Source organism: Nannobrachium achirus (genome assembly GCF_963921795.1).
Source record: "Nannobrachium achirus genome assembly, chromosome: 3".
Classification (NCBI taxonomy): Eukaryota; Metazoa; Chordata; class Actinopteri; order Myctophiformes; family Myctophidae; genus Nannobrachium; species Nannobrachium achirus.
Window position 1 is genome coordinate 46,211,570 of NC_137812.1, and position 25,719 is coordinate 46,237,288.

A 25,719-nucleotide genomic window follows, 5' to 3' on the forward strand; every position below is an offset into this window, starting at 1 on the left:
ACCCATTCACACACACATTCATACACCGATGGTGGGGGAAACCATACAAGCCAGCCCACTGACTGCTGTGGGCTGGTACTCACGTATTGTTTGTTGATAAAGTGGTATTCAGAATCTGATTCTGAGTACAACTAGACATCAACAGACAAAAAGCTAACATTCTATCTGGAGAGTTGCCGACAAACAAACATGTCGATTGTCTATCGTCCTTAGTCCTCAGCCAGTATGCCTTCAAGGCTCTCACTGGACAGAGGCAATGTAGACACCTGTCCTCCTCCGAAGCAAACGGTGGAGGATGAAAAGCGACCAACTCGACCGGGTCCTTGGGCACAATCCCGTTCTTTGGTACAACCTGTAGATTGGGCTTGAGTAGAACCATCGTTATCAAACCTCATGCAGTCCTGGGACACCGAGAGAGCATGAAGGTCACTGACCCTTTTGGCTGTTGTCAACGCCAATAAGAGTACAGTTTTGAGATTCAGATGTCTCAGAGAAACCTCCTCCAATGGCTCAAAGGGGGCTCAATATGGGTGCAAAATGCAAATGCCGTTGGGGAATTAAACAAGTCGACATTAAAAGTCAGATCATGATACAAACTTTAAGTGGTAGGTTCTATGGATGTTTATGAAAATAATAATGGAGTGAGTGGGAGGACGGACGGAGGAAGAGAGAGAGAGAGACGAGAGAGGGAAGGAAGGAAGGAGGGACTTCACAGATTTGCTCAAGCAATATCGTCACTACCCTAACAAGTTTGATATTTTCTTCTGTCGGGTGGGTTGTAAAAAAGGTCGTAAAAAAGCTAATTAACATATCGGCAGGCGCTTCCACACGACACGAGAAAAACTGTGCCTCGTGAGCGATCTTGGTCTGTTCCTCATCACAGTCATAAATTCCTCAAATGCCACAACATTGCGCACCACTTCAGCTCGTCTGTGGGGGCTCTTAGTGCGTTTGGCACCAGCCATAAACAAGGCCAGAAAGGGGTCCTTTGAGGGCACATCACCGTTGACACCTAGTTGACAAGCATTAATTGCCACAATATAGCCCCTGAGCGTAGAAGGCTTCAGTCCCTTGGCCAGGCATCCATGCAGGAAGCTGAGGATGTCTGAGATCGGGGCTCGAACCGGGTCAACTGGCGGGGACTGGTCCAAGCACCATGCCTCAAAGGCCTTCCATTTGCCATCATACAACACACGTAGACGTTGCTCTAGCGCGCTGCATAGTCTGGAGTGAGAGTCTGGACCACCTTAGGCGTCAGACCAGCTGTGCTTAGTGTTTCTCTCTCACGGGCCAGACCCACAGGTCTGGATGGAAAATCTCGTACCCTGCTTGACTCAGGAGGTCCCTGTGCAGGGGTAATTGCCAAGGATCCTTATACAGGAGAGGGGAAATCACAGACCTCCAAAGCCCATTTTGCAGGCGCTATCAGGAGCACTGATAGGCCATATCTTGGATCAGCTGCAGTGGAGGGAAGGCATACAGCAGCCCCTCCGGCCAGCTGTGGGCCAGCTTGTCTACTCCCAGTGGGGGATTCCCCTTCACTGCAAAGAAAAGAGAAAACTTAGCGTTCTCTTGTGACGCAAACAAGTTGGCCACCGGGTGGCCGTATTTAGTCCAAATCTGAAAGGCCACCGACGGGCGGAGGGACCAGTCCTCGTACTGGTAATCCCCTCTGGACAGCAGGTCTGCACCGCTGTTCTGCAAGCCCGGAATGTGAGAGGCTCTGAATGACTCTAGGCACTCCTCGCACCATAACGTCAGATCACGTGCTAGGCAGTCCAGCACTCGCGATGACAGGCCCCCTTGTTTGTTGATTGGTGGTGGTGTTGTCGGTCCTGATCAGGATGTGCCACCCCTGGATGAAAGGCTCGAAATGCTTGAGCACCAGGAACACCATCAGCTCCAGGTAGTTGATGTGGTGCTTCTGCAAGTCGGGGATCCAAAGCCCCCTTGTTGCACACCCCTCGAAAGTGGCCCCCCACCCCGAGAGGCTGGCGTCTGTAGTGATCACCCGTCGGTGAACTACTTCGCCCATCTTGACACCGCCTGACAGAAAAGTCGTGTCCAGCCATGGACTGAGTGCATCTACGCACCAAGGCGGCACTCAGACCATCTTGTGGCCCTGGGAAGACTGGATCTTGAGCAAGAACACCCACCGCTGAAAATATCTCATGTGAAACCCCCTTAAGCGTAGAAGACTGATGGCAGATGCCAACATACCCGTGGCCTGATGCACCGTTTGTAGCTGACCTGATGGTCCGTCTGAAAAGCAGCGGTGCATGTCAGGAAGCTCTCTATCCTGTCTTGAGACAAGCGCGTGACCATAGTCCTTGAGTCCATTGAGACCCCTAGAAAGGTGGTACGCTGGGAAGGGATCAACACACTTTTCTCGAAATTGATGTCGAAACCCAGGGACGTGAGGTGAGCCAGCACTATCTCGGTGTGGCGAGCCAACTCCTGACTCAAGTCCGCACTGATAAGCCAGTCGTCCAAATAATTGGCTATTCTGATGCCCTGTTGTTCGATCGCCGTCTGCGTCACTTTTATGAACACAAGGGAGGACTGTGTACTCGTACACACGTCCCTCGAACGCCAACCTGAGGAACTTCCGGTGAGGGGCGTAGATCGGTACATGCATGTAAGCGTCCCTCAGATCTATAGATGTCCAGTGATCGCCCTCTCACTGAACGCAGGGCTGCGGTGGTCAACATCTTGAAAATGAAAACTTTCAGATATTTGCTGAGACCGCGAAGGTCCAAGATGGGACGGAGCCCCCCTCTTTTCTTCGGCACCAGGAAGTACTTTGAATAAAATCCTAGTCGGAGTTTGTTCTGCAGGACCTCTACAATTGCACCTGTATTTCCTCTCCCAGCTCTAGAGCCGCTTGTGAAAATTACCTTGGAAGATAGCGGGGGTTTGCTGACAAACTGCATTCTGTAACCCTTCGTCATGGTGCGTAAAATCCAAGGACTTGGATTGCAACGTTTCCATTGTGCAATGCATGCCACCAGTGGTCTGTACAAAGGCACTGACGTCGTTTCGGGGCCCCACTCGCACCGCTGTGTGGTGCAGGGGGCAAGCGATGACAACACCGGGCTGTCTGGGCAAAACAAACCCTGCCCGCTTGGGACACACCGTGACATTTATCTCCAGCTCAGGGAACTCTGTTCCCGCCCGTGCAGGACTTGCCACGACATTTATCTCCGTTTGGGGAACACTGTCCCCGCCCGCGCGCCGTGACATATCTTTCTGTGGAATTCTGTGGCACTTACTTCCACCGGAGGCGGTAGTGCTGGCAGTGGCAAAAAATGTTAACGTCTGCACAGGACATGGGGAGCTGGTAACGTGGGCAGGAAAAGGTGCGTCTTGTAACCCTCTTTTGCGGGCCTAATAAAGGCGTTCCTAAACCCACTGTGGGAACGCAATTTAACCTTAGGTTTTTTACAAAGGCCACCGTAGGGTTCATCGGTATGTTTACTTTGTGAATAGAATCTTCTCCCCGTCTCTTCCTGCCTGCTGCCCAAATACACTGTTGTTCGAAAGGCCCATATCCCCCAAACCCAGGGTAAGGCAGGTCTGTGTCGGTGCCCCAGAACTCTTTAACTGCGTCATTGACCACCTGATGTAAAGAGTCTGCGAGCGGGTCCGTGGCGTGTCACTCGGAAACTACACCCTGAAGGACCTTGAATATGCTGATGACACCACCCTGTTCACCGAGACTGCCAATCAGCTCTGTGAAGCCCTCAGTGTATTCGATGAAGAGACCAAAAGGCTCGGCCTAAAGATAAGCTGGTCCAAGACCGAATTCATGCATGTAGGCGATGGACCTGACCCACCACCCTTCATCTTTGACAGCACCCCTGTCCACTTTGTCTCGACCTTCAAATATGTTGGCTCGACAGTGCCCAACACCGGTGACCTCAAAATAGAGGTCGACCAACGCCGTGCCCTAGCAGCCTCTGTCTAGCAATCCTTATGGAGATCGTTGTGGTGACACCGGCACATATCTAGGAAGACAAAGCTCAGGGTCTACAATGCCTCTGTCATCTCTGTCCTCCTGTACGGCTAGGAAACATGGCCGCTGAATCCAACACACACCATCCTGGCCTTCAATCCCCAGCAAGCTGGCTGGAGACGACCAAGAGGCGCTACCTGCACCCGCACCCGCTGGCTGGATGTGATAGCCCAGGACCTTAATGCATGCAATATGACTTTGGAACAAGCTCAACACCTTGCCCACGACAGACCCAGATGTTGCCATGGTGGGATTTATGCGCCTTGAAGTGCAAGAGAACTAAGTAAGTAAGTATGTAAGTAAGTACCAAACTTTTCAAAGTTGATTCTTATGTATTTTTTTCCTGTAGAATCCATTTCTACATGTATATTGTTGTATCATGCATAATTAATGAGCCAATTAGCCTATTTGACACATGGGTGGAAATAACAGAAACAAACCTTATACCAATTTGATTAAAGGGTTTACCAAACATTTCTCAGTTGTTTCTTAAGTTTTCCTGTAGAATCCATTTCTACTATGTAATATTTTGTGTTGCGCATAACTAATGAGATAATTATGTTGCCCATTTGACGGATATGCTAATTATCTTATTAATTATGCACAATACAAAAATGTATATTGCAGAAATGGATTCTACAGGATGAATTACATAAGAATCAACAGAGAAAAGTTTGGTAAACCCTTTAATCAAGTTTTTCTAGGGTTTTTCCTGTTATAACATGGAAAACCCTATAAATATATTATAAAAAGGCTTACCAAACTTTTCTCTGTTGATCCTTGTGTAATTTTTCCAGTAGAATCCATTTCTGCAATACATTTTTGTATTGTGCATAATTAATAAGATAATTAGCATATTTGACACATGGGCAAATATGCTAATTATTTCATTAATTATGCACAATACAACAATATACATGGCACAAATGGATTCTACAGGGAAATTAACATAGGGATCAACTGAGAAAGGTTTCCCTTTCATCAAATTGTTATAGGGTTGTTCTGTTATAAATTCCGCCCATGTGTCAAATATGCTAATTATCTCATTAATTATGCACAATACAAAGATGTACATTGCAGAAATGGAATCTACAGGAAAAAATACATAAGAATCAACTGAGAAAATTTTGGTACACCCTTTTATCAGTTTGTTCTATTATTTCCACCCATGTGTCAGATAATTTGACACATGAGCAGAAAGAACAGGGAAACCCCTATAAGAAATTGATAAAAGGGTGGACCAAACTTTTCTTAGTTCATCTTAATGTATTCTTTCCTGTAGAATCCATTTCTGCAATGTATATTGTTGTATCATGCATAGTTAATGAGATAATTTGCATATTTGAGTCAATATGCTAATTATCTCATTAATTATGCACAATACAAAAGTTTATATTGCAGAAATGGATTCTACAGGAAAAAATACATAAGAATCAACTGAGAAGAATTTGGTGGTACAACCTTTAATCAGGGTTTTACTGGGGTTTCCCTGTCTATAATTATGAGACTGGTCTGACTCCATAGTAACACAATCAGCCGTTCCAATAGAGCTAAGCTCTATTCGCAGAATTATTGTAGACGTCACGTGTGATAGTGGAACATAAAGCCATTCTGCCAAGAAGCCCTATTCACAGCCCGCCCACTCAGCAAATTTCTCAGCAACTTCCTGGTGCTGACGTCAGTTTAGAAGGGTAAAATATCACAGAAATTGCTGGACTTAAAGCCAACAAATCATTATTTCGAACGGTAAAGTAAATTATAACGCTTTGTGCCTTTTACTATCTTGTGTTCTTGTTCATGCTAGCCGTATTTTATACTGTACTATTCGGAAATTGCATTACATTTGCGATTTCTGTGTTAACTCTATGGGCAGGGTTTTACCCCTTCAAAACGTGACTTAAGCACCAGGGGGCGGGGGGATGCTGAGCGGGCGGGCCGTGAGTAGGTCTTAGTCCTGGAAAAGACACGCTGTGATTGACCAGTAGGCTAGTCACTTTTGCATGAGAGTTAGGGCAAACGCTTTGCAAACATGATTTAGATTCTGTGCCTGTCAGGACAGGCTGCACGCCTCCGACACCATCAAAATGTATACTTTAATAACTGTCCGTGGTTGTTGGTCCAATAATGTATAATGCGTAGCAAGGGTCCATGCCTATGCTCGCTGCAGTGTGTACACCTTTAATTAAGAGAAATGAAGAAGTCACTATGAAGCCAAGAAGTGAGTGGGAGCATTGACAAAATGTTATGCTCTAACCTGCACTGTCGCTGTGTGGACATTCCTGTGTCAAGCATGTTCCCCTGCATACTGGAAACGATCGCATCAAGGAGGCATATCTCTGTGCTGTCTGACCGAAACCTCCTAACTCCAAAATGATAATTTTCTGGAAAATGAGCTCAAGTGGAGTTATGAGATTTTGACCAAAGGGCTTTTTACTACTTTTCATTGGTTTGGCAGAAAGTGTGGAGTTAGGAGGTTTTGTCCCAAGCACTTTTGACTACTTTCCATTGGTTCGATATTATTTTAACCAACACGTGGTAAAGCCCTGATTTATGCCAAAAACCTAAAAAATGCCAGACAGTGACGACACTGCAGTGCACATACAAACCCATAGGGTTAAGGCTGTTTACATTTAAGCACCTTTTTTGACGGAATGAAAGACATATTTGACGTGTATTTAAAGACTGTTGCGGGACGAGTCAGGGTGTGACAATTGATGTGGTGCTGCGAGGCAGGCTTGGTCAAGTCAAATTATTAATAACTGTGGGACCTGCAGGTCATAAAAAACCCTGACCCGTGCATCACTAGTAGACGCCTCCTTATACTGGGGCATCTGCATCGCAAGGCGGGAGACATCCTCTATGGGCAGGAGTGCAAGCTTCCGAGAGTCACAGAAACGGAAGTTGTTAGGCCAATCAGAGGCAGGTGGGGGCGGATCTTTTTGTACGCAGCTTCTAAGAACAGTTAAGCCACACAACATCAGGAACTGGATGGAACAAGCCAATAAAGCTCTGTTGAATTGAATTTGATAAGTCCCGGAAAAGACACGCTGTGATTGGCCAGTAGTCACTTTGAGTGAGGTTGCGCCATGTCTTGGCCATCTGGAGACCCCTGGTACCCATATATGGAGATCCATGTACTGTATATGGAGATAATTATGCTGTTAGAGCCCAAACATGCTTACTCAGTTATTCGTTATGTGAAAGTCCTATGACATCTTTGACATCTGACATCATACATACAATCCCTTTCATGCCCATACATGGTGATCCCTGTCTGTAGAACCAGCCACACAGATATGGGCTGTCTTGGCCGTCTGTCTTGGCCATATATGGATTATTTTAGTGTGGTATGTGGCCGATGTGGCCCCCTGGTAAAAACACAAATCGGCCTGTTATGGCACCACCATCGGGCTGATTTGAACATTTTGAAGTGACATTTCTTACTCTGCCTAGAGGGAATGCATGTGAACAATTTGCAATTTGTTCAAAACAGACCAATCCTGCAAACTTTGGAAGCCAATCTTAGCCAATCAGGATCGAATATGGAGATACGCTCTACCGATTTGTGTGTTTTTTTTAGACAAACTCTGTAGGAGTATGGTAAAAAAAAAAAAAAGTTTTGCAAAAATCTGCCTCATGGTGGCGCTATAACAGGCCCGGGTGAAAATGTGTGGCTCCAACATCCAGCCAGTGTGTGTGCACAGTTTGGCAGCGACCTAGGCCAACGGTGCCCATGATTAGCTGGTAACAGACACACAGACGGACGGACGGACAGACAGACAGACAGGGTCGACCATGCCTTTCAGCCTGGCGGAGACAATAATAAACCACTCAAAATTCAATGGAAATGAGCATAAGCAATTATATATGTTACCTTTTGGGAGGTGAATCATTAGGTCTTGACACAATCAGATAAAAAACAATAATTATAATTTCGGAAAATTGTAAGGAGTGCTCAGAGAATCTAACATCTATTGCCTGTTTTCTTAAAATGCATAAAAAAAATATAGAGCTGGGAGACAGTAGTTAGGGTCAGAATGTCTTAACCCATTTAGGCCTGACCTAAGTTTTCTGAAAAACAATATTATTAAAACATTACCCAACAAAAACAAATATGATACACTAAAATGTGTTCCCGGGATTGGGTGACAAACATGCAACAATATGAAACCAAAAATACTCTTCAAGAAAAGCATGGAAAACGTATTTTATTAAATAAAGAATAAATTACAATAAATAATACATGTATAAACAATATAACACTGAATCCACACCCCAATGTATCACAACAACTTTGTATTAAATAAAAAAGAAATTTCACATTGTGAAATAGGCCTACTACTGATAGTGTCTGAAAGAGATGAGCAATACCTATGTGAAAAGTGAGTTTATGAGTTTGGTAGCAGGAGCTAATAATCTATATTTAGCTTTTTATTCATATGCTGTTCACATATCACACACTCAGAAATAGTTGGATGAGTTGATTAAACAGCGTATTTATACCTGAATTGATTGGATGTCTGAAGCAAACGCGTATCATGTGGCTAGTAGCATGCACACTAAGAAACATTGAGTAGAAACAATGAGTTTCTGTAATCTTGTTTTAATTGCTCTATGAAAAAATAAACAACTGCACTAAAACCACACTACAACTACACTTATTTTCCCCCAAAGTGTTAACGCTTAAATATGTTTTGGGGGGCACGGACACCCATGAAAGATTTTAAACGGTTGATAAATATAGAGGGGAAAACTATATTTTAAATCATTGTGCATGATTTCTTCAAGAAACCTTGGTAAACATGAGCAAGTGACAACTGGTTCATTTGGAATGACTACTCTGTTATTTTGATCTGCATGAAGTCCTTAGACTTATTGTAAACCTTTTATTGACACAACCTGCTAGTATATGGCACAGTGCTGCCCCCAAGTGGTGGTGAGACGGAAGTTGGTCTCAAATGTAATTGGCACAAAATAGAGTTCACTTCAGAGTAACACCTGTCAAATGTTCACAGATGATCTGAATGGCACAGGACATGAAAAACGGTGTGTTTTCAGCTAAACTCAGAAATGTGTCATTCTAAGTAATAGTGGTGACCATTCTGACTAATAATCCCCAATCATTCATGATTCATGTGGGTTTGGGGTCAGAAAACAACTACAAATTTCCTACAAAAAAGAAACTTTCGATGACTGGCAGGTGCATTGAATGGCAAGGAAAAAGTATCCAATCAGTGATTCCCAACCCAACCCAACCAAAACGATTGGCTGGGTCAGATGGGCGGCATCTGATCGGCCGCAAACACTTTCTAGATTTTCAAGTGGGCCATGACCCAACGGTTTGAAACCACTGCATTAGATAATCTTAGTCTAAAGAATAATAATAGTGGTTCAGGTTGGTGGGAAATCACTCTTTGTTATTCCCTAAGTAGCAGCTGATGCTTTTAATTTGTCAATTTAACTTTGTACATGAGCAAACAACAGGTTATATAGTATGCTGTCATGCACAGCTGGCCATGAAGTTAAAAATACACTGTTACAGCCTATCCGTTTTAGAGACGTTCTATTGAGGTCAGTTAATGTGTAGGCAGCCAAAGGGGATTAGCATTAACAATATACTCTCATTCCACAAGATTCCTTTTCCGTGCCTCATGGTCTGATGAACTACCGCTATGTATTATACTGCTGCAAGCACCTGCGTTCATGAGGAAATATATTTGTGCCATTTAGGACAAACATAGAAGAATCTTCATGGAATCTCTGCAGCATGTGTGCGCAGTAAAGTCCTCAGTGTTCATTTAACTTAAGGGTCCATTTGCTTACATTTGGTCTCTCTTAGTGTTTCATATGGATAAATTAACACTGAGGACTTTACTGTGTACCGACGCATCCTGTAAACAGACCTACTGTACTTTTCATGTTACTGATCAACACAATGTTTTGTGATACCGATCTTCACATTATGCATATTCAATTGAAATGACATAGAGAGAAATATTAATAAGGGAAATTGTTTTAAGTGCGATATAAAACAAAGCATAAAACATGCTTTTTTAGTTTTTGGGTTGCTGCGTTTGAGGGGATAGGAAATGTAGTAACCTACACAGTGGTTCTCAAAGTTCTCAGGGTTCTTGAAAAAAAAAAAGTTTTTTTTTGTAACACCAGGTGTGTTACAAATACTAATATAGATTTAATGATCTTATACAATATTTTTCATGAAGAACACACTAATGGTGGCACATTAATTTCCCAAAGCCTCTACAAACCAAGCTGTCCTGACTAACTCTGCTACTATAGGTGCTCAAATCGGGTGATGTCAGGTATTTACAGTAACCAATTAGGTGTCAGGCATAATCGCCTATAACATTTTCGCCAGGTCTTTTCGCGGGGCACTTTTGCCGTGGAGGAGAGTCTTTTCACCTACCTGTCTGAGCCATTTCGCCTACTCTCAATTCTGCTGTCAGACTGTCCATGTTTTCATATTATCTCTTTGTCATTTAAATATTATAGTGACTGTGACAGTGGTGTTACATGTCAAACCTACACACTATCCTATGCACTCCATAGTAATCACATAAATACAGAGCTATTGGAATCAGGTGCGCCCAAATAATTAATTAATCCATGTCCCGATACTATACATTCTTTGGTGCAGTATTGAACAGTATTGTAAAATGAACAGTATTGTAGGCCTATATTGTTTTAACATTAGGCTATACAAAATATATATGTAGGCTATTAGCCTATATAGGTCTATATAAGATATGCTGCACCTAAATAGCCTATAGAATCAACCTTGCCTGTCTGTCAACAGGCATAAAAAACTATTTTGCCATTTTTTAGGAATAAAATGTGATGTAAATAATAAATGTCAGGTAGGTGAAAAGACTCTCCTCCAAGGCGAAAATGCCAGGCGAAAGGACCAAATGCGTGTAGGCGAATATGTTATAGGCGAAAGTGCTGGTGACCACCAATTATACCCTATACTTAAGTTGACCAGATCCCTCTGGGTTTTACACTTGGTCCACTCCCTTTTTCCCTCTACACCAAATGTCTTTGCCAAAAATAGCCAATCTTCAGGAAATAGCCAATCTTCAGGAAATAGCCAATCTGTTTTGCTTTGCCAAATGTTTACTCCAGAATAGGAACACTACGGTTGATGTGGTTATTGGTTAAGGTTGCTCCAAACACAAAGCACACTGACTGCAGCTGACAATCAGCTGATGGCACTGTTCTGCCCCTGTGTGAGAGGAAATAATCCCATACCAATACCAATACATCAGTTATACTCCCTTTCCATCAAAGACTGATTTAAAACCGACTGTGTAGTCTGGTGTTTTAAAACGTGCTACAGGAGTAATATCTACTATTACAAATAAAAGTAATAGTCAAAATAATTCAAGTCCTGTTACAGTAGATAGCAGATCTACAAGCTCACAGCGTGGCACCGAGTGCCGTGCTGCGAGCTTGTAGATCTGCTATTTTTGAAAAGTCTGTGTGCAAATCTTTGAATATGTCTTTTTTAAGCGAACATTTGTAACTCAAATTTTGCTTCTGGGGGGGGGTCCCTGGAACTAAATATTTTGAGATCCGCGGCCAAATACATATAATTTTGGGGGTCCTTCACTTGAAAAAGTTTGAGCACCACTGATATAGAAACATAGGTTTTTCAAAAAACCTTGCACAAATTTTTACCATTATTCAAAAATAGCAGACCTACAAGCTCGCAGCGCGGCACTCAGTGCCGCGCTGTGAGCTTGTATATCTGCTGTTTTTCAATAGTTAAAGCACAACATAATGTGTAATAATGTGTTCCCGTCTAGAAATTAACATGTTTCATAAAATAAGTGTGTTTTCTCTCTTTCACGCATACACTCACTTGCTACAGGAGTGATATCCACTATAAAAGGAATGATATGTTATCTTATTTCACCAGCGATTAACGTGTTCCATAAAATAAGTATGTGTTTTCTCTTTTCACACAAACACTCACTCACTCTCTGGCTCACTCTGTCTTTCTCTCTCAGGAGTTCTCCCTTCCTGACAATCCCTGCCAGATTCAACATACTCGGTTGGGTGATCTGACCTTGCTTATGCATGACCACAATGAACAGTGCAAGCCAAGACACACCACACAAACTACAACTAATTATTGGCCACAGGCCAGGCACGTGCACACATAGACATCAAAGGGGGCTTGAGCCTTTTACTCATCTGTAAAAAGTGCCCTCTCCAGACCATGAATACAGTTTTTACTACGGTGAAAGAAATGCAAATGCACTGCTTTCCATGCCATAACAGAAGGCAGCATTCAAGAGAATTGCCTTGTCCTAACTCTCCTGAACTTGAATGCAGCATCTTATGTTGAAAGAATTGCCCTCTCTCTGTGTAGATCCATGATGTTACGCCATATCTCCAGTATTGACTTGATTATGCTTAGTTCAGTGTGGTATAACGCACTGAAAATAGTCCACGTTCACAACGCGTCGCAGCACGGCGCGTTTTGAGCTTGGAGGTCGGCTATTTTCGATATTTTCACCAAAGGTCCTTTTTGAAATTTCAGCCCCTGCCCCTCTAACATTCTCTACACGTCCCTGCCACAGGCGCACCACGATGGCCTGATGACACCTTGGTGTGTAGAGGTAGAGGCCTTCAGGCATGCTCTGGGTGGGATTGCCCTCTCATCTCAATACTCTAAAAATAAAAATGCTGGAATGCTGGAATTGACAATTTAGGCATTTAGCAGACACTCCTATCCAGAGCGACTTACAAGTGCAAAATCTGAGTAAAGGGTTTAAGATGCAAATGGTAGGAGGACATTTGGGAAATGAGATGGTAATGTTTAGGACTTGAATGAGTTTAAAACATTGTAATGATATGCACAGCTACACATAATATTATCCAAGCATGCAGTGATGCCATGTCATCAAAATACAGAATCATCTATTAGCCTCATTGCACTGTTTTGGTTCTTGATCTCTCTTTCTTTTTATCCCCAAAAATGACTAATTACAGGTTGCTTTCTATGGTATCATTGGAGCATATGGGGTGCAGACCTCCATTTGCGTTGAGTCTCTTGGCACGATATGTTTCATAATGAATGTTGTGGGTGACCTCCTTCAAGTCCTGGAGGTGAGACCTGAGAGAGAGGTGGGGAGAATATCAATCAGATATGTTGATAATGCAGCCAGGGGCGTCACACTGGGGGTAAAAGTGGGACTGAGTTACAAGGGCCCAAAGTGGAGGGGCCTTAATTATTTTATACTTTAGCTATTGAAAAATAGCAGATCTACAAGCTCACACTGCGAGCTTGTAGATCTGCTATTTTTGAAAATTTGTGAAAATGTGTGCAAGAATATATGTCTTTTTTAAGCGAACATTTGGAACTCAAATTTTGCTTCTGAGGGGGTCCCTGGAACTAAATATTTTTTAGATCCGTGGCCAAATACATATCATTTTGGGGGTCCTTCACATGATATAGAAACATAAAGAAAATTTTCTAAAATAGCAGATCTACAAGCTCGCAGCGCGGCACTCGGTGCCACGCTGCGAGCTTATATATCTGCTATTTTTCAATAGTTAAAGCACAAAATAATGTGTAATAATGCATTCCCGTCTAAATGGGTTAACCCCCCCCCCCCCCCCCCCCCCCCCGCCTATGAAGAACATTCATGTTGGGCCCACAGTAAATCCTTGTACCCAGGGCCCAGAATTTGGTGCGACACCCCTGAATACAGCTTTGTTGTTACCATACTGTGGGATGAAATGGAAGTGGTTGTAAGTGATATTTGTATTTGTTCAGTAACAGAAGTCTCCCCATCGCTCCAGCTCTTTAGTAAACAGAAAATAGATGTTCAGGTCAGGACACCAATTTTATCCAACCAAACAAGAGAACTCCACAGTCATCATTTATCAGCTCAGTTTTATAAATGGTAAATGGTGCATTTATATAGCGCTTTTAATCCAAAGCGCTTTACATAGATTGTGCATTACATTCACCCATTCACACACACATTCATACACCGGTGGCGGAGGAAGCCATGCAAGGCACCAACCTACTCACCGGGAGCAATTAGGGGTTCAGAGTCTTGCCCAAGAACCCTTCGACATTAACTCAGGGGGAGCCCGGATTCGAACTGGGAACCCTTTGGGATTTATACCCTTCGTGCTCTAATACCAGTTTCTCTACCCCTGAGCTATGCCGAGCTATAGTGTTCCAGTTCCAATTTTGCCTGTTCTTTCTTCTTCTCATCCTTTCCAATTTCACTTGTCTATCCTGTACCATACATGAGTTCTCTCTCCTGATTGGATTAAATGTGTAACCCAACCTGAAAATGCTGTTGAGGAAAAATATCACTTATACCACCTTTAAACTACTGTTTTACCTGATCAGGAAATCCCTCAGTTGAGAAAATTCACAATGGTTGGGGTTCTCAACTGCAAAGACAAAAATATAAATATAAATCAGGGTGAGAAACTGGCCAAGACACTATGGCCTACATATTTTACACCCTTCAACAGACGGTGAAAGGAGAGGACGTCACTGCTAACAACAGAAGCCAGGAACCTACCTTCTACAACTCCCCATGGTGTCTTCCTGCCCAGAACTCGTTTGTTGTTCACTTGATACTCTTTGTCACTGCCCACCACAGCAAAGGGCATCGCCTCCTACCAACATTTAAGCAAGGTTTGATATACCGTGAAAAATAGTACAATGTTTACGGGGTGCAACAAGCACATACTGTACATGGGGAACACATTGCACTGCAAAGCACAGCACACACATATTGCATTACAGTAAATAACCACTGTTCACTGTCTATCCATCCTTTCTCTCTCTCTTTCCGTTTGCGAGCGAGTCTTTTGAGCGGCTCTTTGAAATGAACGATGGGATCCGGTTCGCAGTATAGGGAGTCGTTCCTTTTTTGATGAGGGGGAGTACATTCTTTACTTAAGTATCAATACTGCAATGTAGAAATACTCTGTTACAAGTAAAAGTCTGGAATTCAAAATGTTCGTTGAGTAAAAGTACAAAAGTATTGGTATCAAAATGTACTTAAAGTACCAATAGTAGAAAGTAGTCATTATGCAGAATGTCTAGGGTGACCATATTTTCAGCCGCTCAAACCGGGACACGAACCACTGTTGCCTAAAACCGGGACCCTCAAAGCAATGTGCACTTTACCGCACACGCGCGTGCCCATTCTCTAACGTTTGTGCACGCGCACACACGCACCGCAGGGTTGCATACAGGCAGTGAGTGATTGACAAACAGCCTCAGCATTGAATTCAGACACGCAATGAATTTGTTCATGTTTTCTGATTGGTTAGGTGAGCATGTTTTCGTGAAAAGAACATGATAAATGTCTATGCAACCACTGAAAACAGCTACTATTACTTTAATTCTGGTGAAAACCGGGACAATTTTGCAGTGAATGTTGAAAACCGGGACATATTAGCGTTTTAGAGATATTTGCCATAAATCCCATCTCTAATGTAAAGTGTCTTGAGACAACTTGTTGTGATTTGACACAAATTGAATTGAATTGAATGGCCAGACTGAAAGTAGATGTTTTGCCTTCATGCTAGATGAATAGCATTATGGATATCATACTGTATAATTTAAGACTGTATAAAATATAATCCCTTACCCTGATCTTGTCATTTTCACTCTTATCTTCCATGTCTTCGTCAAACTCTTTCTGTGGATAATATTCAATGCCACTCATTTCCAGCTCCTTCCTTACCTATAAGGCAACACAAAGAAAGTGAGAATATTACAAATAGATCATATAATATATCTTTAGGTGAGCATTTTTACCACTTTGCAACTTTGACGATTATCCTGGAGTCTTGTTCTTGATGTTATCTTAATAATGAGTGCATATAAGGTTATTAAGAGGTGTTTGCAGTCACTTTTAGGGTTTTTTACTTCTTAGTCAATTAATCAGTCTGTTTGGCCTTAGTTGACCAAGACATTGTTGATTACTTGTTTTCATATTGTTGTTTTCCCCATGCACATCAATTGTAAACTCTAGATAATAAGCCTTTAATTCAACCAGTCTATAACTTCAATAAATAATAGTCAGTAGCTATTGAAAAATCAACATATTCATTTCCCTCACCAATCAGATTTTTTTGGTTTCTGCACGATTGTATGCACTATGCAGCAAACATAATTTCACAGATTTTTAGTCGAAGAGATCCTAAGACTAATAATCGTCTAATAATTCCTTTAGTCGTGGACAGCCCTATAGTGACTTGATTGAATTTAAAGGGAACCTAACCCTCTGTTTGAAATCCTGCCTCTCATCGATGGTCATTGTGTCCGCCTTGGCGATGACAGGGATGATGTTCACGGAGTGACTCAAACGCTTCATGAACTCAATGTCTAGCTGCCGCAGACTGTAAGAGCACGAGTGGGAGACAGACAGAGAGAGAGAGAGAAAGATTTAAAGAGCATAAAACTGTGAAAGTACAATCAAGATAATCAGGGGTGTCACACCAAATTCTGTGCCCTGGATACTTTAACTATTGAAAAATAGCAGATATACAAGTTCACATCCTTCTAAGGTTTTTTGAAAAAAATGTAATGTTTCAGTGGTGCTCAAACGTTGTGTGTTTGTGTGTGAAGGACCCCCAAAATGATATGTATTTGGCCACGGACCCCCCATCTCAAAATACTTAGTTCCAGGAACCCCCAGAAGCAAACTTTTAGTTACAAATGTTCGCTTAAAAAAATACATATATTCAAAGATTTGCACACATTTTCACGACTTTTCAAAAAATAGCAGATCTACGGTATAAGCTTGCAGCTGTGAGCTTGTACAAGTATAAAATTATTATTATCCACCTTGGGCCCTAGTAACTCGGTCCCACTTTCCTCCTTCTTCCCTTGTGACGCCCCTGAGTGAAAGTACAATCAAGATAATGTCCCAATTTCTGTTTAAGTCTTTGAGGATGGTGACATAGCCAGCAGACAAAATGTTCTGCTGATTTAAATGGTCCTTACAAAAAATATATTGGGTACCTAATCTGTATCTGTTAACCTAATCTGTTCAAATGCAATTTCACGGTTATCTTGAACCAGAATGGAGCTGTTCAAAGCAGTTTTTATTCTGTCTTTAAACACACAGTTGCACACCATGGCTCAGCGATGCTGACAATCTGTTCCAAATTCCAATCAGTGTCCTGCTACAAGCGTTTCTGGATGTCTATCAATGAGAGTGTGAGTGCGTACGTGTGTATATCAATGTTTTAATAAATGGCAGATTATGCTGGATTCGTTTGAATGCCATTTGCAATGGATTGCAAGCGCTCCTCTGATCAGGCACTTGAGAATTTACTTATCTCCTATGACAAGACAGTTTAACTCACGAGTGTCCAGTCGGTGAGATGAAATAGAGACAGCAGTGCACTCTGGTATCGGGGATGCGCTTCTTTCTTGTTATGTTGACCTCCTCCTTAAGGAACTTCTCGTACTGCTCATTGATGTATTTGGCGATGGGATCCCAGCTGTGGACACAAGTATTTAAAAAAATAAAATTACAAAATAAATTAATAAAAATAAAACCAGGATAGGTTAGACCAGGGGTCTTCAACAGGGGGTCCGGGGTCCGAGTTACTACAGGGGGTCATTCAAATCTTTGTGTGATAGAAACTTTTTTTACTCCTTTTTTATATTAACCACTTGAACCCTAACATCCATATTCTGAGAACTTTAGCCAAAAATAGCAAATCTACAAGCTCACAACGCCTCGCAGTGAGCTTGTAGATCGGCTATTTTCGGCAAAGAGGTTTGGTGTAGAGGGGAAAGAAGAGCAGACTAAGTACAGAGTGTAAAGGTCAAGTTTATTAAGTATTGACGCAACGCAAATTGACATGAATCCAAAATACACTGATGATTGTGCTGTCAAACGATGAAACTATATGGAATCTGGGGGTCCCTGCTTCATCTCTTTCTCAGCTAAGGGGTCCTTGGCCTGAAAACGTTGAAGACCCCTGGGTTAGACTAGCAGGGTTTGATTTGCTATGGGGGTTTGATAATATCAAAATGTAGCAACACTTGTCATAAGTACATTAGTATAACTACATTAACTACATTAACTACATTAACACTGTTGTCCCTATTTTGGGCTTTTTTACAAAATGAATCCTGGGTGTTTAATACTAATAAGTAGGACTACGATAAGTAATCATTTTAGGTTATATTTTTCAAGCTTAGCAAGACAAGGGAGAACTTTTGACAATATATGATGGCACTGATGAGTGATGATGACATGTGGATTTCACTACACAGGTACATGTAATATATTACCCACCAGTTGTCATTGTTGATCAGGTCACCGAAGCCTGGAGTATCAATTACTGTCAGCTTCATCTTCACACCACCCTCTTCGATGACTGAAACAAAGCCAGAGGAATTGATCAAATCGCAAGCCAAAATGTTGCTCTTGGTTGCAGAGTGTAAAAATACAATATATCAAATAGACAAATCCACGGAACGGCAATCATCAAGCGGCTCCGCTTTGCACCGCGACACCTCAACTACGCGGCAGCCCTCTGTGGATTCGTCTATAATGGATCTGTTCAATGATGTACATGCCAACAGTGGTCACTGCCACACAATTCATGTTTATAGTAAACTTTGAAGTGAAGTTTGTGGCAAACAGTGTGGTAAACAGTACTGATTTTAGCTTACTGAGGAATCTCTAAACACCAGCAGGGCCGTGTTGCCAGGTATTAATTAATGAATTCATCTGCCACTGCCAGGGTTTTTCACTGGTAACAGGAAGGCACCATGTGACCAAGAGCACAAAGAACACATTTCTTTTTTTAAACATAAATACAAATAAATGTATTCACGATGATGAGTTCCTAAGCTAGGGTTCAAAGAAAAAAGCTTGCTTTGACCAAAATCGCAATCTGGGGAAAGAATCTGAGATCTCCACACATTCTACTAGGGATGTGAAAAAAAAAACGAAAATCGACTCGAAAATCGACTCATGCTCACCGCGACTCAAAAAGTATGAGTCGAAAAATCGAAAAAAGGTTTTTTTATTTTTTTTATTATTATTTTTTTTATAACGTTTTTTCCCCAAAAAATGTTTTAATCGCTTGTTCGTTATAAGCGTCAATGTTTTCCAAATGTGAGAGGACCATAGAGTTATAATAAGAAGGAGAGGACCGGTGTGTGTGTGTGTGTGTCTGTGTCGGGGACGAGTCAATGCTGTGTTGCATGCATGGATCGCAGATTCGCATGCATGCGGCGCTGGTCAGGTCCGCGGACTACTGGTTGAGAAACACTAGCTGGTCTGTTCATGTGCTGCGTCATAGCAGTGCGCGCTCGCCGCGCTGACTGGATGTGTGTTGTTTACCTCCTGCCTGTGCATGCATGCTTGACACGAAAGCTCGCTTATTTAATGGCAACGTCGCCTCGTGTGCAGTGATTTTGTCAAGATTGACAATAAAACACAACACAAAATAAATACACTACTCGCCGTTAATGCGACACGCGTCGGGCAGGGAGAGCGAGCCAGCGAGGCAGACCAAACAAAGCTCCACATTTGATACACTATAACCTGGGGTGCCAGCCTGCCCTGAGCGCTCCCACAACGGAACGGTTCCATCATGGACTTTGTCACTCCGCTTCTAGTCTATAGAGAACAGACTCCATGCTAACGCAAGGAAGAGCAATTGTTTATTATAATTATTATTAGGGCTTTGATGCAAGTTCTGGTGGGTGCTGCTGCAAGTTGTGTTGCTTAAAGTAATGCGCCGTTGTGGTCTCCTCTCAGCTGCAGCTTAGCGGGGGAGAAAAAAAAGTGAAAAAAGTCGATCGACGCGTCGATTTTCGGCCGCGACGCGTCGATTCGCAAATAATGCGTCGATTAACATCCCTACATTCTACACAGTCACAGACATTTACCACTGCACAAGGACATTTCCATATGGGCACAAAAGGAAACAGACAGACAGATCTGCAACGGGTGCTCTGTGTTTCCACAAAGAACTGCGATCAAAAACACGTTATCAACAGCTTGGTGAAATCAGCGTGTGTGTTTGTGTGTGTGTTGCCTGTTTTGTGCTCTTCCTGAAATGTAATCGTTTCAACTGCTGCGCGGATTGGATATTCGTTAGACCCACCCCCACGCCCTGCGCTCATTGGAGGAGCCGCCATTTCGGATTTCCAAGTCTCACAAAGTCACTATAAATTACCAGAGGTCATTACAGTACCAGAACCTTGTATAGAGAGTTCTGCCAATGCTGGGTCAGAAACAGCTCCGGTAACGTGGTTCATGTACGCCAGAAATTACACTTTTCCCCCTGAGATTCCAATGCATTCCATAAATTTCCAGTTCAGCGCTTGGTCACTAGAAGACCTGGCCCAAGAAGTGAACGGAGATGACGCGACTCTCCAATAGGGTGTGCCAAATGTAGTTCTAAGAGCGGCCATTTCTTGGGTAAACACAGCCTTACACAGGTGTTCTGATTAGACTATATCATTAGTTCTATGCAATCAAACAATTGAAACACCTGTGTTTTTACCCAAGAAATGGCCGCTAAGGACTACAATGACGTAGGCGCTGGCACACACTATAGAGGGCTCTGCACAGTACATACAGCAGTGGGCAGCCATTGGACAGTGCCTGGGGAGTGCCTGGACAGTGCCTGGGGAGCGGTTTGGAAGTTTAGTACAATGTTGAAAAAACGTCAACACAATGCCAGGAGAAGCAGGGGTCAAACCAGGAACGTTTCAAATGGGACAGCAGTACCCTCAGTACCCACCCTTACAGGTATAAATGGTAAATGGTAAAAGTGCATTTGTATAGCGCCTTTATCCAAGGCACTTTACATAGATTATGCATTACATACACCCATTCACACACACATTCATACACCGATGGTGGAGGAAACCATGCAAGGCACCAACTTGCTCAACGGGAGCAACTAGGGGTTCAGAGTCTTGCTCAAGGACACTTCGACACTAACTCTGGGGGAGCCCCGATTCGAACTGGGAACCCTTCGGGAACCCTCTGTGTTCTAATAATGGTTTCTCTACCCCTGAGCCAATGCCGGTATAGTGGGAGACCTTACAGGTATAGTAGGAGAACGAATTTACTACGCACTAACAGAATATGACCTTACAGGTATAGTAGGAGAACGAATTTACTACGCATTAACAGAATATATGACAAAATTATAAAGTAACATTGCCACTGTGTGCATGAAATGTAACTGCCTCAAATAAAGCACAAACTAAATTGTGTCCCCTTTATCTGTGTATTTGCCAAGTGCCTTTGGAAATACCTGGAATTTGTCCTCTGCAGTTACCCATAGGAGCAGTGGGCGCTATTAATACAGCAACCGTCTTGCACAGGAAGACTTCCAACACATGGGGTGCGTTCGGAAATGCGCACCAGGTGTGTGCTCAGTTTAGTGAGTGCAGTGGGCGGTAACGTTGTAGAGTGCATTCAGTGTGGCTTATTTACGAACGACCAGTTAAGGAGCAGCAGTGTGCTTTTTCACTCTGAACCCTGAAGGAAAACCTTCTGAAAAGCAGCAGTTGCTAACGTAATGTAATGTCATTTAATTCATAACATTGGCCTTCCTGCTGTTAGTTTACATGTTGATGAGTGTGTAACAAGAAAGCCCAAGCCGCAAATAGTGCATTTTGTTATCATTTCCTACGCCACTGTTCACCACTGAGAAGCGCTCAAAACACAGCAATGAAAACCAACCAATCAAAACACTGCAATGACGCACCACACTGCCAAACCCCATCTTCTGAGTAGAGTCGGTCAGTGCACGCACTGAGCAGCACACCCGGTGCACAGTGCACTGGATTTTCGGACGACACCGCACCAAGTGCACCGAATAAACAAACAACAACATGGCACACCAGTGTCGAGTGCGCATTTCCGAACGCACCCATAGAATGGGGGGAAGGAGGGTCGAACTTGCAACCTTCTGATTCCCAGACAGCCTCTACGGCCGCCCCAAACAATCACTGCTCTCAACTGAAAGATTTGCTGTGTCATGTAAATGAACACAGAACAACTGGAAACTAAGACTGTACTCAATGGGTTTTACATTACTAGTATAGCCTACATATCATCTATAGCATGAATAAAATGAATACATCCAGTTTAAATGAAACCCATGCAGAAAGGTCAAAATGAGATGTCATGTCAGTATTAATTCTGCTCTCGACTGGAATCCTAGGGAGATTTAAAATACAAGAGTCGGTGGCCTTTAAAACACAATTATCACTCTGGGGAAGGTTAATATGATAAAAGTCAGTTGTTCTCCAATGTGATTACAACATCCCTTGTGTGTGGTTGAGTGAGGGCAAAAGAGAGAGAGTTTGAAAGAGAATCTCTCATATTTGGAACTCAGAGAGTGTATGAATGGAATCAAATGGACACTCAGGATTCTACTGTGTGTACTCACAGTGGGCCACTGATTTGATCTCCACAGTCTTAGGGATCTTCTCGTCGCGAGCCCACCCACCACTCCTCCTGCTGATCTGGGACTTGAACAGTGTGTTTATCAAAGTCGACTTCCCCAGTCCACTATTACCTGCGAAGGAGAGAGTGTGAGAAAGTTACATAAGAGGGGAGAAGAGCAAGTGTGTGTGTGTGTGTGTGTGTGTGTGTGTGTGTGTGTGTGTGTGTGTGTGTGTGTGTGTGTGTGTGTGTGTGTGTGTGTGTGTGTGTGTGTGAGAGAGAGAGAGAGAGAGAGAGAGAGAGAGATAACAATATTGTTTCTTGTTAACACATGATTTAATCGCTGAGTGCCAGGGTATTTTATAGTTTTTTTCTTATTTCGGAGGCTCTGAGTAAAAGTAATATGAGTAAATATAATCAGAGTATTTCTGTTTTTTCTCCGCAATAGTATTTTCTTTCAGAAATGAAAATCGCAGCCATCAGTGCTTTTGTAACGGTCGGTAGAGAAGGGCTCGTTTTAAACATGATCGTGATCTGGAGTTAGATTACGATATAAATACATTTTTGTGAATTTCATAACACTGGCCTGTATTGGAAATGTCCTGATCACGTTACTATCTCCCGTTGCTTTGTGGGAATTTGAGTGTTTATCTTCAGGCGCGGCTGCCCCTGACAGCAAGCTACGGTTTAATATCAAACCCTATCAGACACGTCGAACACTCCGACGGCACTGGGCGACATCAAAGAGTTTGGCGAGTGCACGCGTCGTCGGCATCCGATGTGATAACCAGGGGCGTCATAGCCTCTTACAGAGTGGGGGGTTGCGCGCGTGCACGTCTCAAAAATTGGCGGTTTTTCGCGGATTTGATCGCGTTTTATTCGGGTTTCCGCGGTTTATTTCTTTGCTAAACAATCGGGAACGGCACACAACACTTTCCCTTTGCCTCTCTCCACATGCACCAGCCAGCAAGATAGTCTATAGTAGATGGAATTATTGGTACCAACACTCCAACAGACAGACAACACCAGTGTCATATAATCATTCAGTTCCAAAAGCTTTTCAGTTAATCTACTTAATTTTACACCACTCTGTCTACTACAGCAAGCATGATGGTATTGCTTCCCAAATGTTTTAGCCCGTGAACCAAGAGAAACTAAACCCAAACAAGTAGAAGTGAAAATAGCCAATCTACAAGCTCACAACGAGTCGCTTCGCGCTGCGTTGTGAACTTCTAGATCTGCTATTTTCAGGACCCATACAATGTGTCCGCGACGCGACCCACGCATCGATCCCGACCCCAGTGTTAGGAAACAGTGGTTCTGGTTCACGTAGCCACTAGCCCACAACAGTGTACATTAGCCAGCAGGCAGCATAGCATTAGCATCCATCATCATTACTCTAACTCTAATATATAGCCACGACTCACCAAGTGTTGAGTTAGGATGAGAGGAGCAGAGGACGATGTTTAATGCCTTTATAGCCTACATGGTCTTGTCTTGGTGTTCTGTTTATATTCCTTTATGGCTGTGTTGTTAATCTCACCATGAGTCCATGACGCATGACGCATGACGACAGAGAGGTAAAGGTGCTTCCTATGAAAGCCATTTCCTCTCTGCACAGAAGCGCATTTCAAAACAAGAGTCTTTATTTTATTTTTTTCATATACAATCGATCATTCAACATGTTTATTTTGAAATTGTCCTGGAAATAGAAGTAGCCATAGCCTCTACTACGCGTTTGTGTTGATTAGGGATGGGTATCGTTCACCTTTTAATCGATACGATACCTTTTTCGATACCTGGGAATCGATACGATACCTTTTTCGATACCATTTTCGATACTTTTTATTTATTATTATTATTATAATTATTATCTTCCTTTTTCTATGGGCTATTTTATAGATGTTGGATCATTATCATAATAATAAACATTATAGGCTATTCTCGGGTATTTTCACAGTAACGAGTGTAGCCTACTAAAGCAGTCATTAAACTTTCAGTAGCCCAACTGTTACAGATGCGACCGGCAAGGGGTGCATTCAAAAGTATCGAAACAAGGTATCGTTCATTTTTACGTGAACCGATACTCGATAGTATCGACGTCAGTGAATTGATACCATTAAAAGTATCGCCGACGATACCCAACCCTAGTGTTGATGAGAGCCATCTTGCAGCGCAGGGGAGGAAAAAGAAAAAAAAAAAAGCACCCGGCCGGCCAAAAAGGTGGGGGGGGGATGAGATCACGTTTTTATGAAAGTGGGGGTGTCCCGTCGTACTCACAATGAATGGTGGTGACGCGCCTGGTGATAACCTAATTCAGTGGTTCTCAACCTTTTCAGGCCGTGACCCCCAAAATAATCATATTTTAACTGGGGACCCGCCCCACCCCACCTTGACGAGCACTAAGAGTCCTTAAATTGTTACTTTGGAATGTGCAGATAGCCTCTATACACTTAAACTTTGTGTTGGTTTGTTTCCTGTTGAGTGAGAATACAATGTTTCACATTAAGTTAATCATCTGGGGTCCCCCCAAAATAATTTGGGACCCCCCGGTTGAGAACCACTGACCTAATTCACCCATCAAGGAGACCACTTGGGACTTACCCACTACCATGATATTGAAGTCAAATCCAGTCTTCACGGTCTTCTTTCTCATCTGCTCGATGATGGTGTCTATACCAATATATCCCAGCAGTGTGGATCCACCGCTAGTGTTGTGAGAGCCAGTGCTGTGAGAGCCCCCCTGGCTGAGAGACGCATTCTGACCCCCACTCTGGCCTGTGGCATCCCGAGTCCCACCAAGGCCACCATGACCCCCGATCAGAACTGGAATGGCACTGGGAGGAGGGGCAGGGGCAGGGGCCGCACCCCCAAACCCTGGCCCCTGGGGCGGAAAGGGGCTTGATGGAGAAGGAGCCCCCACATGGGGGGGCTTGGCAGGGACGGCTGGTTTGGGTTTTACCTCTGGGGGTACAATATCTGACATGTCTACATGGGGGAGAAAAGGAAAAAGAATTACTTGACAGAAGTAGCTTGGACGCTGAAGACTATATGAGCTTCGGCTTCACATTAAAATGTAATTATTATAAAATAAACATTATAAACATTATAAAAAACTGCTAAAAACGATATTTTTTATATCGCTTCGATACCAATATTGCATTTTAAGGCCAACAGGTCGGTGACAATATGATGACCGATTAATTGTCCATCTTTTATTTTGAGGCATTTTCTTTTCTATTATTCAAAAATTAG

At 42.9% G+C, this 25,719-nt stretch overlaps 1 protein-coding gene across 2 annotated transcripts; it reads right to left on the minus strand.

Annotated features, from left to right (window-relative positions):
* Positions 1–13,024: 13,024 nt before the first annotated feature.
* On the minus strand, positions 13,025–25,450 carry septin3 (septin 3; the record flags this gene model as incomplete). Of its 2 annotated transcripts, XM_080722029.1 has the most annotated exons (10): positions 13,025–13,154; positions 14,401–14,452; positions 14,587–14,683; positions 15,667–15,762; positions 16,303–16,420; positions 17,393–17,530; positions 18,337–18,418; positions 22,469–22,597; positions 25,069–25,193; positions 25,341–25,450. In XM_080722029.1, 10 exons carry the CDS (start codon positions 25,448–25,450, stop codon positions 13,025–13,027), a joined length of 1,077 nt encoding a protein of 358 aa, XP_080578155.1. The 2 variants fall into 2 exon arrangements, with proteins under 2 accessions (XP_080578155.1, XP_080578154.1); XM_080722028.1 differs by having other exon boundaries at positions 25,069–25,450.
* Between the last annotated feature and the right edge of the window lie 269 nt (positions 25,451–25,719).